At 38.2% G+C, this 20,102-nt stretch overlaps 1 protein-coding gene and 1 pseudogene across 5 annotated transcripts; both read right to left on the reverse strand.

The window, feature by feature from the left end:
- Positions 1-1,506: 1,506 nt before the first annotated feature.
- Positions 1,507-2,030, reverse strand: LOC123809902 (annotated as a pseudogene).
- Positions 2,031-14,303: 12,273 nt separating this feature from the next.
- Positions 14,304-19,750, reverse strand: ZBED5 (zinc finger BED-type containing 5). Of its 5 annotated transcripts, none has more exons than XM_045825652.1 (3): positions 19,557-19,750; positions 17,822-17,936; positions 14,304-16,625 (listed from the first exon to the last, which is right to left on the reverse strand). In XM_045825652.1, exon 3 carries the CDS (start codon positions 16,487-16,489, stop codon positions 14,411-14,413), a length of 2,079 nt encoding a protein of 692 aa, XP_045681608.1. In that variant the 5' UTR covers positions 16,490-16,625; positions 17,822-17,936; positions 19,557-19,750; the 3' UTR covers positions 14,304-14,410. The 5 variants fall into 5 exon arrangements, 4 of the variants coding, with proteins under 4 accessions (XP_045681608.1, XP_045681606.1, XP_045681607.1 ...); XM_045825650.1 differs by having other exon boundaries at positions 14,304-16,630; XM_045825651.1 differs by having other exon boundaries at positions 14,304-16,662.
- Between the last annotated feature and the right edge of the window lie 352 nt (positions 19,751-20,102).

Raw genomic sequence — 20,102 nt, forward strand, 5'->3', positions numbered from 1 at the left:
TGCCTTCTGACTTTCAGGGAGTTCTCAAAATCCCAAATCTGGTAATCTTCAGTCTTGGGCCATGCTTTTATTTTTAAACAACTTTGTGCCTGTATCATCTATCTGGTAAACTCAGATTCATGCTTCAAGACTCAAAATATGTTTTCTTTTTCTATGATATATAATTAACCATATTTTTCTCTGAATTTACATAGCTCCTTTATTGTTCATTTACAATGGCTATGTCCTTCCCTATTAAACTGAGTAAATTAAACACATGAAATGTATGCTCTCTAGGTTATTAGTAACACTAGTGTGTCCAACAGATTATTTTTCTTAGTCTTGTTGAGAGTTAATTCACATTTCAGATAGTTTTTAAAATATGAAAATTCTGGTACCACTAAAATTTGGAAATTATAGTACCATGGATCAAAAAGGAAAAGGGTTAACTTGTGCTATCTTGAAGAAAATGATTGGGATGAACAATCCTAGGAAATACAATTAGGATGGAGATGGCTTGCTTATTCTATCCTAGAGAACAGATTTTAACATTAGATTCTAGACAAGTATATGCCAACTCAACATTATTCATATGTATTCATTGGGAGAATAACAGATGGAAACACTGTGAGCTTTGTAGTGAGGCAGATGTGACTTAGAATTTCAGGTTTGCTACATATAAGCTTTGTAAAACTGGATAAGCACTTTGACCACTCAGAGACTGCAGGAGGCAGTCTTCTAAAATGGCTCGCAGTGATCACTGCCTCTTGGTATTCATGCCTTTGTGTGATACTCTCTCTTCCTGAGGATGGGCTGAATCTAGCTGCACTCCCGACCCTTAAAATGATCAACGGAAGTTTATTTCTCAGTTCTTTTGGAGACTGGGAAGTCCAAGATCAAGGTGCCAGCAGATTCAGTGCTTGTTGAGAGCCTGCATCCTGGTTCACTACAGATTTTCTTTTAATGAATTTAACACAAGAACATTGCTGGTATAGCCCTTCCAAAATTAGATTATAAAAGTTTGTGACTTCTCTTACTGACACTCTTTCACTTGTTCTCTTTGAGGAAGTCAGCTATCATGTTGTAAGTGGCCTTATAGAGGTCAGATTTATAGCCATGTAATCAGAGAAGCATAGGTGACCTGGACCTGCTATTTCATCTAAAGAGGGTAGGGGGGTGTCATAGATGCAACTTAACTTTCTTCACAGTCTTATAGGACTGAGCCCTTAACCTGTGGGATCTGACACTATCTCCAGGTAGACAGTGTTAGAATGGAATTAAATTGTGGCCTACCTGGTCAGTGTCTACTGAGAAGTGGAGAATTGCTTGGAAGTATTGAAAAAAAAAAACACTGGAAAAAGAACAAATTATACATTTTACAGATGAAGAAACTGAGGTTCAGAGAACTTAAGTGACTTGTCCAATGTCCCACAACTAGAAAATGTCAAAGCTGAGATTCAAACCTATTCTTTCCTCATAATTACCATCTTAATTCAACACTTTTTTTTTTCAGCATCCAAAAACTTTTTAATAACCAAGTAGCATCTTGGATTGGATGTAGAGTTTGGTGTGGCTGTGAGGGGTTCTGGGGCCTTGCCAAAATGGCCTGTAAACCTCTCCACCCTTGTGAGGACCAGAAAGCAAGATGGTGCTATAGCCTTTGAGGGAATCCAGAGACAGCTGGTCAAAGGTGAGGATCTGGTCCCCAACCTTGAGGATGCGGCTCCAGGAATGGCTGCTCACATAAAGTGTATACACTTTCAGTTTGGGCACCTCCTGGACATGTATGCTACAGGTTATAGTCTCTACAATTGCAGCAGTTTTGCCCTCCTGGTCAGGATGCTTCATCTTCCAGATCATCTGGGAAAGGGACAGAGATGGCCAGTTGGGGTGACTTAGGAACAACCTCTTCAGCACCACCTGGTTGAAAGTGGTGTTGGTTTGTTCTCTCAGAAACCTGTATAGCTTCACCAACAGCCTTAGGCTGATGTCCTGGCTCTTGGACTTCTTGCACCAAACCTTTCTTTGTTGTGGTAGATGCTGACTCCCATAATAGCACTGTTATTTTGCTCCTGTTATTGCTATTGTTACTGTTTCCCTTGAATAACTTCCTTAGAAAAAGTGATACCTGTAACACCAATGAATCAGAGTCTCCAGAGAATCAGCTCAGAGTTATGAGGCTACGGAAGACATTCCAAATAAGAATTCTAATCTTTACTCACATCTCACATAGTTCTCACCAAGCCCTTATTATATGAAATGTTAAAGGGACTTATCTAAGAAAAAGATAAAAAACATGTATAGTAAAATGACAGCAAACTCACAATTACTAACAACCACACCTAAAACAAAAATGAAAACAAACTAAGGAAACAACTAGAACAGGAACAGAACCACAGAAATGGAGATCACATCGGAGGTTAGCAACAGGGGAGTGGGAGGAGGAGAGAGGGGGAAAGGTACAGAGAATAGGTAGCATAGAAGGTAGGTAGAAAATAAGACAGGGGGAGGGCAAGAATAGTATGGGAAATGTAGAAGCTAAAGAATGTATAAGTATGACACATGGACATGAACTAAAGGGGGGGGATGTGGGTGAGAGAGGGTGTGCAGGGTGGAGGCAAGTGAAGGGGGGAAATGGAACTATAATAGCATAATCAATAAAATATATTTTAAAAATTCATGTTAACTTTTATTTGAATCTCATGTTCCCTCTTACTCTCTACCACTCCCAAACTTCTGGGAGTATCTCACCCTCCTATGCCAGACCTCTTTCTCACCCATCTGCCCTGGCTCACTGTTACATGCTTCCCCTGTACTACATGCACCCATTGCCACAGACACCCTGAAAAGCATGGCTTGTCTTCCTCTGGGTTGCCTTTTCCTTCCTCTTGGCCCAGGAGTCTCTCTGCCATTGAGTCTCTCAGCCTAATATAGGTATCACAGAAGTCCAGAAACCCTTCTGACTTTATTCAGTTTTCACAGAGATTAGGTAAGAGTAAAGAGGAAGAAAAGGATAGGTTTATTGAGCAATTTCTACAGAGCCATTTTCCCAATTAAAGATTAGTTTTTTTGTAACGAAAAGGAACAAACTTTTTAATTTATTCCTTCCTGTTCCATTTACATAAATGATCTGAGGACTCTGTTGGGGTAACGAGCAACCATGGAGGAATATGTGCTTATATATGCACAGAGGGGTTGGAAAAAGTACATTTACAGTTGTGAGTACATGAAACAGAATTTATTGTTGTATTATTATTAATTATTATATTTTCCATATGAACCTACATTTGCCCATCCCTGTATATTTCCTCTCCTATGTGGCCAAAGAGCTCATCACCTTCTACAACCTGGAAGCCTCACTGCTCTTGATTCCTGCTGATTCTCTTCCTCCAAAAAGTCTGCACTACAAGTCTATAAAGACTCATGATCTATTTTCTTTGGTTCTTCATTGAAACTGAAGATAACAATAGCCTTTTGGCTTAATGTACTTGTTTCCTACCCTCACTGTGGCCCTTATTCCCCTTTAATTTTTAAAAAATTTTCAATCATTTAAAAAATTTTCAATTACAGTTGACACACATTTTTATATAGTTTCAGCTGTACACACTATTGATTAAACATTATATGACTTGTAAGTGATAATCCTGATAAATTTTGCACCCATCTGACACCATACAGTTATTAGAATATTATTGACTATATTCCCTATGTTGTAGTTTACGTCCCCATGGCTATTTTGTAACAACCAATTTGTATTTCTTAATCCTTTTCACCTTTTTCACTCACCCCTCAACACCCCTCCCATCTTGCAACTTTCAAAATGTTCTCTAAGAGTCTGTGTCTGTTCTGCTTGTTCATTTTGTTTTTTAGTTCCAATTGTTGATAGATATGTATTTATTGTCATTTTTATGTTCATATTTTTAATGTTTTCCTTTTAAGATTTCGTTTATTTTTTAGAGAGGGGAGGAAGGAAGGAGAAAGAGAAGGAGAAAAACAACAATGTGTGAGAAACATCCATTGGTTGCCTCTCACACACTCCCAGCCCGGGGCCTTGCATGCTACCTAGGCATTTGCCCTGACTGGAAATTGAACTGGTGACTCCTTCAATATGGAGGCTAGTCTCAATCCACTGAGCCACACCAGCCAGGGCTCTTCTTCTGTTTTAAAAAGACCCTTCAACATTTCATGTAATACTGGTTTGGTGGTGAAGAGCTCCTTTAGCTTTTTCTTGTATGGGAAGCTCCTTATATGTCCTTTGATTCTAAATGATAGCTTTGCTGGGTAGAGTAATCTTGGTTGTAATTACTTCTTTTCATCACTTTGAATATTTCTTGCCACTTCCTTCTGGCCTGCACAGTTTCTGTTGAGAAATCAGCTGACATTATTTTGGGAGCTCTCGTAGGTACCTGCTTTTCTCTTGCTGCTTTTAAGATTCTCTTTCTTTTTAATCTCTGCCATTTTAATTATGATGTGTCTTGGTGTGGACATGTTTGGGTTCTTCTTGTTGGGGCTCTCTGTATTTCTTGGACTTGTATGTCTGTTTCCTTCACTAAGTTAGGGAAGTTTTCTGTCATTATTTTTTCAAGTAAGTTTTCAATTTCTTGTTCTCTCTTCTCCTGGCATCCCCCTGAAGTAAATGTTGGTACGCTTGAAGATGTCCAAGAAGCACCTTATCCTATCCTCTTTTTTTAATTTTTGCTGTTCTGATTTGGTGTTTTTTGCTTCCTTATATTCCAAGTTGCTGATTTGATTCTTTGGTTCATGTACTCTACTGTTGATTCCCTATAAATTATTCATTTCATTTAGTGTATCCTTCATTTCTGACTGGTCCTTTTTTTTTATGCTGTTAAGGTTCTAAGTTCATTGAGCATCCTTATATCAAGCTTTTTGAACACTGCATCTAGTAAATTGCTTGTCTCTATTTTGTTTTTTTTTTTTTCTGGCATTTTGTTCTTTTTTCATTTGGCTCATGCTTCTTTGTCTTCTCATTTTGGTAGCCTCCATGTGTTTGTTTCTAAGTATTAGGTAGAGCTGCTATGTCCTCAGGATTGGTAGAGTGACCTAATATAGTAGGTGTTCTATAGGATCCAGTGGCACTGCCTCCTCAAACACCTTGGCTGAGCACTTGAGGTGCACCCCCTGTTTGGATTGTGTATACCCTCCTGTTGTAGTAGAGCCTTGATTGCTGTTAGCACATCAATGGAAGGGATTTACCCCCAGGATAATCAGCTACAAGGACTGGCTATGACCACTGACCACCATGGAGGTTCAGCTGTGCAGGGGCCCACCCCACAGAGCAGTGGGGCTCTGGTGCACAGCTGCTGAGTCTTCCCCTTGAGTGTCACCATTAGAGGTGGTTAGGTGGTGGTGGTGCTTCAATGTGGTCTGAAGTTGTCCATTGGGTGTGCTGGCTCTGGGGCCTCTGGGAGGTGATGGCCAGTCAGCTGCTGCCTATTTTCTACCACAGGGCCACATGGAATGAGATACAAAGTGATTTGCAGATGGCTCCTACTAGTGCTTGGCTTGGAGGTGCCCAGGTGAGGACAAGTTGCAAACCAAAGCTGGCTGCTGCTAGTGCTAAGCCTGGGGACACTTGGTGAGGGGTATGGGGGTACACTGAGGACAAATGTTACTGGTTTGAGAGATTTTAGGAAAATTGAAGCATGTGCCAAAACAGGCCATTTGTATGAAAAAGTCACTGCAAACTACTGGGGAAGCCCTGAAAGTTGGGTGGGGAAGGGCCTCTGGGAATCATCAGGTTGGGGCAAACAGTGGGGCCAGGTTGATGGAGTCCCAGATGTGGTGCCTGCCAGTTCTGTCAAGGGAGGACTTGTCAAAGGAACAATGGTCTCTGCCAGCATTTCTGTCTGGGAGAATACTCTCCCCAAATGTCCCCAATGCCTTTTGAATTACTGCCCCAGTACCGGAGCACAGAGCAAGTGAGTCACAGTAAGTCCATACATGGGACCTTTAAGAGGAACTGCCTGGGTCTCTAGAAGTCCTCTGCCTCCCTCAAACTCAATTCCCATTGGTTTTTACAGGCATAAGTTAGGGAAACTTCTCTTCCTGGCACTGGAACCCTTGCCTGGGGGATCTTGTGTGGGGCTGGGATTCCTTGCCCCTCAGGGAGGTCCTCTACAGCCAAGATATCCCTCCCAACTTTTACTTGCCACATGTGGGTGTGGGACCAGCCCATTTCTTGTATCTGCCCTTCCAATCAGTTTTGTTGTGGCTTCTTTTTTTAATTCCCTACTTGTAGGACTTCTATTCAGCCAGATTTCAGGCCATTCTGAATGATGGATGTTCTGTAGTTTAGTTGTAATTTTGATGTGGTTGTAGCACGAAAGCAGTACCATGTTTACCTATACCTGCCATCTTGACTGGAAGTCCTCAACAGTTACTGAAGGAACAACTATTAGGTGTTAGGCATTATTCTAGGTATTCCTGAAAATACAAAGGTGGATAAGTCAAGGTCTCTGCTTTCATGGAGCTTATTTTCCCTCTTTTACTATAAAATTGGATGTAAGAATTTAAACATTTAACTTTATCTTTCCTATGTTTACTCTGGATTAATGTGTTTTTAATATTTTATGACTTGTAAATGCAACATTTGCTTTGCCATTGAATTTCTCCTAATAATGATATAATACAAGGCAGAGGAATGGTTATGTGTTTCAGTATTTGACTGGCTAAATACTAGATAAATGCTCTATACACACTCCAAACAATTCTTCATTATCTTCATAACAGGGTTTGTGTCTTGACTTTTGGCCTTTGTTTCACGACTTCTATTCATTTCATATTTTGGCATAAAGTTTAGTTAATAAAAGTCTACATTTTATGTTGAGTACAAAATTAAGCGAAAACAGACTATGTACAGTTTGTTGCTGTTGCACAATTTAAGGAGTGCTGGACTTCTTTGATGCTTGCAGGAACACTGTGAGAACCTAATTGGTAGTCAATTTATTGTGAAATTAGTTAAGATTTAGAACTTCAGCCCACAACAGACTAGATCTCTGTATTATATCTGCACTGAACACTGAAGCCTTGAGGATAGCTTGTTTTCTAGAACAAACACACATTTTGACTGCCAGAAAAATTTGTTTCCAAATTTTTTTCTTGAAAAGGTATGCTGGCTTAGTTTCTGGTGAGAGCTGTGTGGTAGATTTATGGTGATTTGATATATTATAGAGTAGTTCCCTCTTATTTGAGGTTTTACTTTCTTTAGTTTCAGTTACCTATAGTTAACTGTGGTCCAAAAACATTAAATTTCCCCAACCATCAACACTGTTTGCTCCTGACATCCAACCATCAACATTACCATGGCTCCATGATGCAGGATCAACTGAAGATGATGATCCTCCTTCTTATGTATCATCAGAAGGTCAATAATAGCCTAATGCTATGTCTCAATGCCTGTGTCATTCACCTTACTTCATCTCATCACATAAGCATTATATCATTGCACATCATCACAGGGGTGACTATAGTACAATATTTTGAGTGAGCACATTCACGTAACATTTTCTACAATATATTGTTATAATTGTCCTACTTTACTATACTTAACCTCTTAGTATGCCAAATTCATAAATTAAACTTTACCATAGATACGTATGTATAGGAAAAGTGTATATAGAATTCAGTGCTATTAGCAGTTTTAGGCATTCACTAGAGGACTTAAAACATATTCACCTTGGGAAAGGGGGGAATACTGTATGTGTATTTAATAAAGGCTGTGACAGGTAATTGAAAAGTGAATTGTTGTTAATATAGGTGTATTCTATAGTGTTTCTTGAAATAGGTGCTTGGTGGAAAAAATGATGAATGAATGTTACTGAGTGAACCTGGGAGCCTTTTAAGAACCCTAAAAGCATTTGAGGCTTTGACAATACACCAGGATATTATACTTCTTATGAGAGATGATGTCTAACCTTTTCATTTATACATGTAGGATAGCAAACTAGCATTTTGCATTTTAAAGGTCCTTTTCTAAACCACAAGTACCTCATAAGTGTCAGGCAATTAATTTTTCCATAGCTGTAACATGGTTATATGACCTACTGCTGAATTGCCTAACACCTATGAAGTGCTCTGGAAATGAACATCCACAGTTTTTAAGATACTGTTTTATTAGCATGGTGAAAACCCTTGTAATAAAATCTTATTCTGCCATTCTGAGCCAACCCAGTGTTGTAGCATTCAGACCTCAACTTCCCTTACATATTTTGGGCAGGGAGCTAGAGCTACTTCTTATACAGAGTCTTGAAATCATCTGGTGGAAGAAGTTGAACAATCAAATTAAAAATGTAATTCCAACAGTGACATTTCCAAAGGATAAGTCTCTTTTACTCCTCTACCCATTAAGAATAAAGGAATTCTCTTTCTCAAGGGACAGGTGAAATGTGGGGAAGAGTTATGGCAGCAAAAAGAACATGGTGGTAGCAGCCAACTTGAAGAGTTACTAGACGAGGCTTGGAAACTCAACATTCATCCCTTCACTCAATACAAACAGACTGAAATGTGGGTGAAATGTGGGGAAGAGTTATGGCAGCAAAAAGAACATGGTGGTAGCAGCCAACTTGAAGAGTTACTAGACGAGGCTTGGAAACTCAACATTCATCCCTTCACTCAATACAAACAGACTGAAAGCCAAATCTTGGCATTTTTATAGATCATAGGTCTTTGATTAATGCTCTACATTTTCTTATGACAAAAGATAATTGACATTAAATTTTATATGCTCCCAAATTCAGGTTGTTGTCAAATTTGCACCACAAAACAGTGCCACCAGTTTAACATGGTGCTACAATGGGATGAAAACAGGTCCAATATATGTTCCCTGATCTTAAGAATGTAGATGAAGAATCTTTCAATTAATATGTACATTTTTTAAAGTGAAGTCTCTAAAGTTCTGGGTCTCCTCAGAAGTAACGAAGGTCCCAGTATCATCCAAATTTTAAGCTCTTCAAAACAAAGGGTCCTATGTGGGTGCATATTCTATCTGTACTAATGGATCTAAAATACCCTTATAATAGTTTTTCCCTCAATGCCCTCACACATTTACAAATACCCCTTGGAGTTGGTACCATAGCTCAAAACTCCTACAGCTTGGGAACACAATGGCTTCCCATTTTACTCAAAATCCAAACTCCTTACATTAGCTTCTAATGCCCTATGTAATCTGGTTACTTCCTCTTTGACAGCTACTGTGCTTATGGTACTCTATCCCAGCCATATTAATCTTTCTATTCCTTAAATACCCTAAACTTGTTTGCCCTTGCCTTCTCTCCATCTGGAATACTTTCCCCACTCTTCATTTGACTGACTCCTTAGTACTCAGGCTTCAGCTCTCATGTCACTTTCTTGAAAAGACCTTCTCAAATTAACTTGGTTGACACTATTCATTACTCTCACATTAACCTGTTTTATTTTCTACATAGCAGTTAATGGTCTGTCTTTCCCACTAGAATGTAAATTCTTTGAGTTATGATACCTTTACTCCATTTCTTAGTATTGTTATAGATTTAGTCTGAATTTGGTATTTCTTTCAGCATGTCTACCAAATTTTAGGAAGAGTCAAATGTAGGCATTTAGATGATCACCTTAAACCTAAGTCTCAGCTTGTTTGGGAAAAGGTTTATTTTGCTCAAAGGTATTTGTCAAGAAAATCATGCTAGGTGCGATGTGAGATTTTGCCTTGTCAACACATAACTCTTCTGAGTTAAAATAATCCTTTAGGGAACTTGTTTACAACTTTGACAGAAAGCAACTTTTAAAATAGGGGACTACTCAAATTATTTCTGACTATTTCTCCCACAAAACATATGACTTAATAAACCTTTAAAAATCCATATTTACCAGGGTCTTTTATAAATTAAAGGAAAAATGAACAGATTTGTTCTCAAGGTTAATTTCTAATTTAAATTATATATCCAATTTATAACTAGTGCAGCCTAAGAGATTAAGTAAAATCCATATATTACCCAGTTGTTCCACTGAGTAATAAATGGCATTTGATGATATCTAATAATGTCAAAATATGTGATTTAGCTTCTGGTCTATAAAATGTTGCCAGTGGCAGAGTTTTAAATGATAATACTATGGTATAGGGCTGAATAACCAGAAATCAGACTTAGTTTGGGATGGCACTCATCTCATCACTATAGCTAATTTTACTAATTACAGTTTTATGTAGCTTTCCCTTTAGACTATACAATAGTAGATAAGATGATTGTGCCTATGGTAATAGGAAACCCAATATAAAGTGTCTTAAGCATAAAGGGCAGTTATTGGCCTAGGTAACAAAAAAATTAAAGGTGGAATATTGATCAAGCATGGTTCAACCAGGGCTCTGGTCTCATTTCTCATTTTTTTTTTTTTTTGTTCTGTCCTCCTCTATATGTTGGCTTTATGCCCATGCTGTAGCTAGAGAGCTGCAATATTTCCAGGTCTCTCAAGTATATAGTACATTTATCTCTTCCTTAAGAGTGGGGAAATATCTTTTCTCAAAGCCCCTTGTAATACTGCCCTTGCTTTTCACTAGCTTTTATTAGGTCACATGCTACTCCTGTGGCTAGAGTAATACCATACCTTAATAGGCTTAGATCCAAGTTCCTGAACAATTTTTGTAAGGGCAATGGCATTACACTTACAGTGTTTTTCAAATGGTGGTGGATCATAATCCAAGAATAGATCCTGAAATTAATCTTTGGATCCTAATCATTTTAAAAAGTAGACTTGAGATTGCACTGCATATATGGAGGGTTAGCATTGCTTTATGAAATTTTTGTGTTCACACACATATGGTACACACCTGGATTATAATGTACAGGTTCTTATTGTGAATTGAAGTAAAAAAGAGTTTGAAAGCTACCATTTAAAGACAAAACTCCCAAAGCTGGAGTGGGATTAGCTTTTGCTTAAGTATATGGATTATGTAGGGGAAGAATGAATAATTGAAAGAAAATGAGGATGTGGTTTGGGAGAGGAAGAGTTGTTGGGGATATAGACAGCCATTTCCACTGTAGCCTACCTGACACTTTAGTTAATCCTTAATCTATAGTATACTAAGGATATACTATAGTATATCTTTAATCTATGGATTTCAATATAATCATAACTGAACATATTTTAGTTTTCCCAGTGTCTTCTAAATTTCAAAGTACATTTCCCGTTTTTCTCCTTCCCACCCCATCACCTCCTTTCTCGAAAAGCACTTCATTGATGAGGCAATTTATACATTATAATTTGGTTGGTGCATATTATGGCAAGATTCATTGAAAAAGCTTGGCTTCTAAGATAAAACCCATGTATTTCAAATAACTGAGTACATCTTACCAACATGTTAGCCTTTATTTAGGTTCAAATTTTTATCTTATTTGACAAGAACTTTAGGGCTCATTCTAATTCATCCCCTTTCATTTAATAAATGAAGAAACTAAGGTCTAGAGAGGATGAAGTTATCTAAGGCAGTTAATTAGTTGCAGAACACAAGTCTCTTGATACCTGCTTCAGAATTCTTTCCATTGTAGTAATTAGCAGTGCAGTTATAACTTTAAAAGATGAAAGTAAGTTTCAGAGGCACCTAGCTTTACATAGTTAGTGGTGGTTTTCAAGAATTGTAAGTGAATTATTCTGGGGGGAGGAAAATTGCAATTTTAAGGCAATAGGGAGGGCTTATTAAATAAATACTTTTGGAGTATTTGAAAGGCAAATAATAGTTACTGCCTTATCTATTTAAGTGAGGCTAAGGACTTTAAAGCTAATTTTCATGTTATGTATGAACTGTATTTCACATTAATATTTTACCCTTAACTGAGCACTTTTTGTACTGGAAATTTGCTAAGTTCAGTAAATGATCCAAAAGGAGTTTTAGCTACAAGATTACAATTTGTATAATTAAGTGTGTATGGTGGTAGTGCAAGATTGACATAGGAAATAATCCTCATTAAGAAGTCAAGACAATTTTAATTACTAGAAATACAGGGATTAAAGGTGGGAAAGTCCTTTTGAGTTGGACACATTAGGGGAATTTTACTGTTTCATGCACAGGCAGGAAGGGCAGTTGCCATATGAGGGTGCCATGAGCACATTATTTAGAATATTATTATAAAACAGGTGAGAAGTTGGCATTAAGAACCAAGTTGGGTAGGGTTGAAATCCAAGAGATCCAGTAGTAGATCGCAGGGTCCTAGTTAACGGACTTGAGTTTAAATGTAGGAATCTGGAACCTTAGAGGTTAGGGGGAAAAACTGTAAACAGACCACAAGAGGTCTTACATCTTAAGAGGCTGACAGATAATCTAATCAATGGCTCTGGTTCAGCAATCTCATAAGGGGTCTAATCATCAGATTTGAAGTACCGGCCAGATGTAGACATTATGGCATTATACATGATTCTGAAACCATGGTAGATTTAATTTTGGTTTTAGTTGATAAAAAGTATTGCAGGTATGAACTAGTACAATGAATTCTTTTTGGAAAATTAATTTTACTTGAGAGCAACTTAATCCCTATTTTTTTACATATTTTATTTTAAAATAAGGACTCATACTTCAAGATAGATAATTTTGTATGAATTTAGAGACATACCCTCCAACACACACACAGGAAATAAACACTTAGATTTTAGTAGGGCATTTTAGGTAAACTTCCAAGTCACTATTTGATGCTATCAGAAAAATGTGAAAGGCAGTAACTGCAAAACGTTTTGTCTTTGGAAAAGATCCATTTTAGACTAAGCTCTGCCATGTGTTGCATGACCTTGGCCAAATAAAAAATTACCTAATCCCTTAGGATTGTTGTAAAGATTACAGGTAACACACAAGCATCTGGTAAGGTAACTGACAGATAAATATGTGCTTAATAATGTGACAAAGGGGAAAAAGCATGGGCTAGAGATGCTTAATCTTGCTACCTCAGGTCCTTTCACCTGGAGAGCTGTTGCGTTTCCACAGAGAATAAAAACTCAAGATTAGAAGTTTGAGTGTGGAGTTAAGTTTAACTGGGTCATAGTTGAATATGTCAGGGAACTAACATATATCACGTATCAGATGATCTGAAGGTTGTGGGTTATTGTTAAGCTGATTAACATATGTCACATATCTATTCCTGATCACCCAGTTAGTTTTTAATATTCTCATTTAATCTGAATAATAACCCTTCACAGAGGCATACTTATTTTACAAATGAGATAACTGAGATTCACGAGGACTCAATTGCCCAATGTTAAATAGTTGAGCAGAGGAGCAGGTACCTAACTCTAGTGATTCTACCGCATTCTGCCTTAGTGAGGAGAGGTACACCTACTCCCCAAAAAGAGAGACAGGTTTGAATAAGTTAGATTAAATAAATGGCCATCTGCTGTAGCTCTTGATTACCACTGAACTGGTGATCTGTGTTGTGTGATGTGATATTGGAAGAGAAGCTTACAGACAGGAATGTCAGTCAGAAATTTTTCAGAGTATTCTAATGAATTGACAAGATGTTTTGAGGCCAATTATCTTTAAGTAAAGTCTCATTAATTTAGACTACAGTGTATGGAATATTCAGTAATGTACACAGGAACTGAGAAATAAAGAAGATATCTGAAAAAGTTCTTTATACTTCCTCTCTTCAGAGCTATGACATTCTTAGTGACCTCTGTCGAACAGTCACAATGAATTCTAGGTAACAAAATAACAGACAAAAATCAAAGGGTAGCATTCTGTAAACATGTAGAATATACACATATAATCCACTGTGCCCTATTCCAATTTTTTTTTGTTCAGCTTCAACATTTTTTCCTTTATTAACCATCACACTTCAGTAAGGCTTTTTGCCAATAATGGAGACACAGCTGGATAAGACCCTTTAAGAGCTCAGTCCAACTGGGAATCATGAGACAACCAAGCTGTCACAGTTAAGACAAGACACAAAAAATAAGGCCAAAATAGATATAGAGACCAAAGGCCTCTATAAGGCCAAAGATATAGAGAATAAAAATACTTATGAGAAATCAAAGTGTTGAAAAGCAAACAAGAATTTGTTAGGAAGCAAGAAAGAGAAGTAATAGTTTTTTGAGACCTTAAGGCATAGAACAGTGTGATGTTTAAGAAATGGCATGAAATTCCATTTGATTGGTAGGCTGCAGGGTAGGCATGGCTTGAAATATTGGTAAGGATTAGATCCTAAAGAGAGGTACATTATGCTAAGGAATTGGGACTTTACCTTGTGAATCAAGATAAAGTTATGACCATGGAACCCTTTGAAATTATGTGACAAAGAAATACCAATAATAATACATTTACATTTTTGATTTAGTTATTAAAATCTAAGAAATAGAAAAAAATTTAAATATTTTTATTTAAAATTCAAAAATGCCAGAGATAAAATCATTTTTTATTTTCATCTTATATTTGGTCATCACGAGACATGCAAAACCTTTAATTTCAATGAGAACAGTGTTTCTGTGTCTTTTTATCACATATCCGCTTAATATTAGGTGTAATGTTGCTAAGTCGGATCCGCATATGAGGTGCAGCATCAAGCCTTTTCCTGTATTTTGTTTTTGTTGCAGCATAATATGAAAATCCTGTTTCACACAGGTGCATTGTAGCAAAAGGAAGAAGTATACGAACTGCACGCCTTGCAATGCTTGGGTACTCTTGAATTAGGCTACTCCAAAAATCATTTAGGGAAAGTTCACTGAAATTTTGTTTCACTTGAGAATCAGATGTTAAATCAATCAGGCTCTCATAGTCCCGTGCTACTAATGAGACTGGTTTAACAGTTACTGTAAATGGATTTCTAACCCAAGCATTATTGTCATTTGTAACAGGAAAATATTTTAACAGAGTAGAGCGCAAACCCCTTAGGTGCTGTACAATGGCACTACAAATATCTTTATCAACTGTAGAATTAATTTCAGTCAAAAAGTCACTAAGTGTAGGAAAACAATCAAAGTTTTCTTCTTCTACAGATGAAGCCCAAAATGCCAATTTTCTTAACAATGATGACATTTTATCAAATACTGTAAACACTGTCACATTTTTTCCTTGCATTGACAGATTAACCTCATTTAATTTAGTAAAAATATCTGCAAGATATGCAAGTCTTAGCAGCCAAGATAAATTTGTTAAACAATCAGAGAGTTGAAAAGCAGAATCCATGAAAACCAATAGTTCACGACGAAGCTCAAAAAGTCTAACCAGAACTTTACCTCGAGAAAGCCACCTCACCTCTGTATTTAGAAGAAGTGCTGTGTGCTGGGCACCCATTTCTTCACATAAAATTTTTAGTAGTCTGGATTGATGTGGTCGAGCTTTAATATAATTGATGATTTGCACTGCCTGATCTAACACATTTTTCAGAGATGTAGGCATTATTTTAACGGCTAGTGCATGTCTATATAATAGGCAGTGACTACTGGTACTTTCGGGAGCCACATACTTTATCAAGGTGACAGCCTCAGCAATTTTCCCGTCCATTGCCCTAGATGCATCACTACAAACATCAACACATTTTTCCCATTCAATTTCATGTTTCTGCATAAAACTGTTGATGCAGTTAAAAATTTCTTTACCAGTAGCATTACTTTGCAAAGATTCACATAAAAGTAGGTCTTCTTCAATAGACTTATTAAACCGATAACGAACAAACACAAGTAGCACAGCAAGTCCTGAAACATCAGCTGATTCATCTAGTTGCAGCGAAAACCCATCACAAATTTTCAGTCTACAAACAAGCTCTTCTTCAATGTCAGCAGCTAGATCCTTAATTCGACGTGCAATGGTACTGTTTGATAGTTGCACTGCATCTATTTTTTTACTGTATTGTTCATCAAACATCCGCATCACGACATCTTTTGCACAAGGTTTGATAAGCAATTCTCCAACAGTATGAGCCTCTCCACTCAGAGCTATATGGTAACTTACATTATATGATGCCTCTGTAGCACTTTCATTATCTGTATTGACAATTTTAGGTGTTGGGGGTTTATTATTTTCAGGTGAATCAAGATGTTGCTTGAAAAAGCTTATGTCTTTGTCTTTATATGCAGCATGTTTAGTTTCCAAATGTCTTCGAAGTTTACTAGGGGCCAAAGAGCTGTTTGACAAAATTTTTTTACATAACACACACTGAGCATGAGGAGCATCTCTATTTCCAAAGTAAGTAAATCCAAAAGACAAATAACTTTCATCATATTTTCTTCTTTTTGGTTTCTTACTAAATGTTATTTTGTTGGAATTGGATATAAATTGGACCCTGGAAAGCTCATCTTCTGGTTTTTTAGAAACTGAAGGCTGCAACTGTTCATCTTCATTTTGTAATATTCCAACTTTTTGATCATTTGAATCAGACACAATTTGGTAAAATGATTCTACTTCTTGTTTAAGACTTCCTTGTTTCGGCAATAGATCCATAGGCAATGTATTTGTGGTACAAAACATGGTTAGTTTAGAATAAACATCGAGTATCACAGATTTGTTGAAATTATAATACAGGATACATAGAAGACGAGCAATCATCAAAGAGATGATATATAGCAACACATCAGTTAATTTGTAAATGCTGCCTATGCATCAATGCGCAGATGGAACATCACACGTTCGTCTATCAGGTGATCTCTCATGCGATTTCCTGGTGCTCTCAGGTATGGCACACCTTTTCTTAAAGGTAGATTATCACATAAAAATAAAAGCTATAGAAATGAGTTTAGTAGTTTTAAACTTATAGTTAAGATAAACTATGAAAAAATCTATTGTTAGCATTGACCTTTTTTCTCAGAACACTAATTAACTTAGAGAATATTAATATTCCATACAACACAATTTGGGAATCATTGGGTTAAGAAATAATGAAGTGTTGAGAAATGCGTTTTTAAAGGGGCCTTGAAGAATATGTCCCACGGCAGGGGTTGGCAAACTTTTTCTGTAAATGGTCATATGGTAAATATTTTTTTGACTTTATGAGCCATATGGTCTCTAGTGCAACTCCTCATTCTGTAGTTGTAGCACAACAGCAGTCATAGACAATACATAAAATAGGGATAGCTGTGTTTCAATAAATCTCTATTTACAAAAACAGCATAGAGCATGATTTACCAACCCCTTCTCATGGTATCTTGGAATCTTGTTTAACTTCTGATGCCTATTGCCATTAGATATATTCCTTGCTGATACTATTATATACCTGAAGCCTCCTTTCAGGGCTAGCAACTAATGAGCTATTTTAAAACACACACAAACAGCCCTGGCTGGGTGGCTCAGTTGGTTGGAGCATCCTCCCATACATCAAAAGGTAGTGGGTTCACTTAACTGATTGATGTTACCCCTCCACAATACTGTCCTCTTTGTCTAAATCAATAAACATACCCTTGGATGAGGATTAAAAAAAAAGTTCAAGTTTTGCAAGACAAAGAATTCTGTTGTATCCTAAATAAACTATTGACCAAAAGCTACTTACTATTTCTCTGAACTTAAGATTACATTAATACTTATATTATCCAAATTAAGACTCATTCAAAGTAATGTATATCTTACTGATTACTCTGCATCCCATGATACTATAGATGAAAACTTAACCAAGATCTAAAGAAAATATAAACTCTAATTTTAATAGGTTTATTCCTCTCATAATATTTTAAAAATTATAAATAAAAGGAAAAGTAACACAAATGTTAAGACCTCTAAAGAATACTAGCTTTGTAAGTTAAGAAATAGGAACTTAGTGTCTATCCAAATACAGTTACTTTTATATTTAAACTTTATGATTTGGCTACAGAATAAGCTTTGTATTCTCACCTTAGAGCCTGAATTAAAATAGTTTTCTTATTGATAGCTAGACGGTAAGTAAGATACCTGAAATGAGGAGTACTCCCTTCTGGAATCACACTCTCCACCTTGGCATCTTGAAATGCAGACTCTTCAAAAGAATAAAATTAAGGGATGGGGTGGAAGGAAAGTAACCAATAGCCTAGAATGAGAAAAATTAAAATTAGACACTGCAAAAGCAGCACTAACTACATAACTCCAAACTGACCATCCATTACAATTTTATTTTAGATCCAGGCAGTGCAAATGATTCTTCACTGCAATGCAGATCTTGAACTGAAACAGAAGATGCCTAACATACTTAGTAAATACGCTAATATTTTGTCCTGTTTAATACCCTGGTCATTTCATTGTTTTGAGATGCTCCCCTACCCAATGACTTCATAGAAATAAATTTTAAACTCCTGAAAACTAAGCCTAAATTTTGAAAGTACAGCTACTCCTTAATTGTCTCAAACTATTATTGAAAGTAATCTAAAATGGAAGCACTCTATAAATGGAAGTGTTACATGAAATATGCTTTTTGCTGTTTTTGTCCCCTCAATAACCAACCTCCAAGGTTACTGTTTACTGAGTGATGCCCGTTTATAATGTGCCAATAACTGCTAAATCCCTCATATAGATTAGCTCATTTAATCCTCAAAACAAACCTGAGAGTCGGGGACTATCAATAACCCCATTTTTGAGATGAACAAATGAGAAGTGACAGTGCTACGTTAACATACCTTTTAAGTGAGGAACTGAGAATAGAATCCAAGTTTGACAGCAGAGCCCACCCACTTAGCCATTACTCTTGTGTCCCTGAATACTCTCCATTTCCCAAGCACTAAAATATCTGGTACTAGGAGTTGGAAGGTGCAGAGGGAAATGGATTACAATGGGTTGCAGCTGCCAGAAAGCCTAGTATCTCAATCTGGCAGCAGCAGAAAGCTCTACCTCTCCATTATTGGGACCAAAAGAGCAGTAGCTTCTCTTTCTATAGTCCCTATTTGGATTTAGCCACAAAGAACTTCGTGGGGCTGCTGGAAGATTTAAAACAGATCCCCGTCTTCTGCTGCCAGAGGATACAAGGGAGTAGGAAGCCTGTGTTCAGGCCCCAATTCCACCTTTTTAAAGATGCTTCCCTGAATCTCCTAAGGACAAAGAGTCTGGTCTCCCTCGAGAGCAAAGTTTCTATTCCACTCTCAGTAAAAGGGGGGGGGGCACATCTCCTTCACTTTTTATCTCTTCCGGTTAAACTGGAAGGTAGCACAATCCCTTCACACCCTCCCCCCTCGGGCGGTTCCATCTTTGAATACCCTGAGGAGCAGGGGGGCTGGGTTGGAGTGCAGTCCAGTCTGAAAGCCTAAGCAGGAGATGGGTATGAACTTCCCTTCCAGCACCTAAATGCTTTTAGCAGTGGTCACCTTCATGTGTGGCCCCGGGGCAGCCATCCCTCAACTCCTTGTCACTGGTGCGTGAAGCCCATAGACCGCCACATCTGTGTTCGCTTCCTGTCGGAGCCCACCTTCGCCTACACAACTCTTCCCTCGCGTCCCCGGACGGCCGCCTCAGTCAACAACCACATGAACACGTCTCAGCACCTAACACTATCTTTCTACTGCATCTCCATCAATGATGGAGAGAACGGTCTACGCTGCGGCTAGGCTGCAGAGCAGCGCCGCGGTCCCCAGCTGAGCCTGTGGCCGCCATTTTACACAGCTCACGGCAGCGGCCATTTCAGAGCGCACCATTTAGCCGCCGTGGCGGCTCTGGTCCTCACCTTCACCGAGGCCTGAACAGGGTCAAGAGCCAGTCGTCGCGGACTGGGGTGAGGCGGGAGGAGGGGGAAATGAAAAATAAAACAGGAAAGAAGGATTCGGGGACAGGGTGATGCTCTCGGTTCAGGGATATCGCCTATGCCACCTCCACAGAGATCCGATTCGCGGCTGGCACGGTCGCTCTTCTGAAGATAAATTTAGCACCCTGGAGCACCCGAAATTACCGTCTCCGCGAGCGACTCCTCCGATGCCCAATCAGCGCCAGAGTTGCTCTCCATCACCAATCCACGCTGAGCAGTGGGGCGGGACCAAAGGAAAGGACCAAGCACGGTTGAGGCGTGGCTTAGCCTCAGCCGCGGCGCTGAGTTCGTTTGAGCTGTGAACCGAGGCGCTGTCAGACGTGAAGCGATTGTTTTCAAACTTCCCTGGGCCCAAGTCAGCCCGGACCCTTGTTTAGAACGCAGATGCCTGGATGCAACCACACAGAATTTGTGAGCCTTAGGGCCGGACTGGACTCGAGAAATCTGCATGCTCTTAGATTCTGGCGC

This window comes from Phyllostomus hastatus, unplaced genomic scaffold (assembly GCF_019186645.2).
Source record: "Phyllostomus hastatus isolate PE091 unplaced genomic scaffold, TTU_PhHast_1.1 phas_scaffold_585, whole genome shotgun sequence".
NCBI lineage: Eukaryota > Metazoa > Chordata > Mammalia > Chiroptera > Phyllostomidae > Phyllostomus > Phyllostomus hastatus.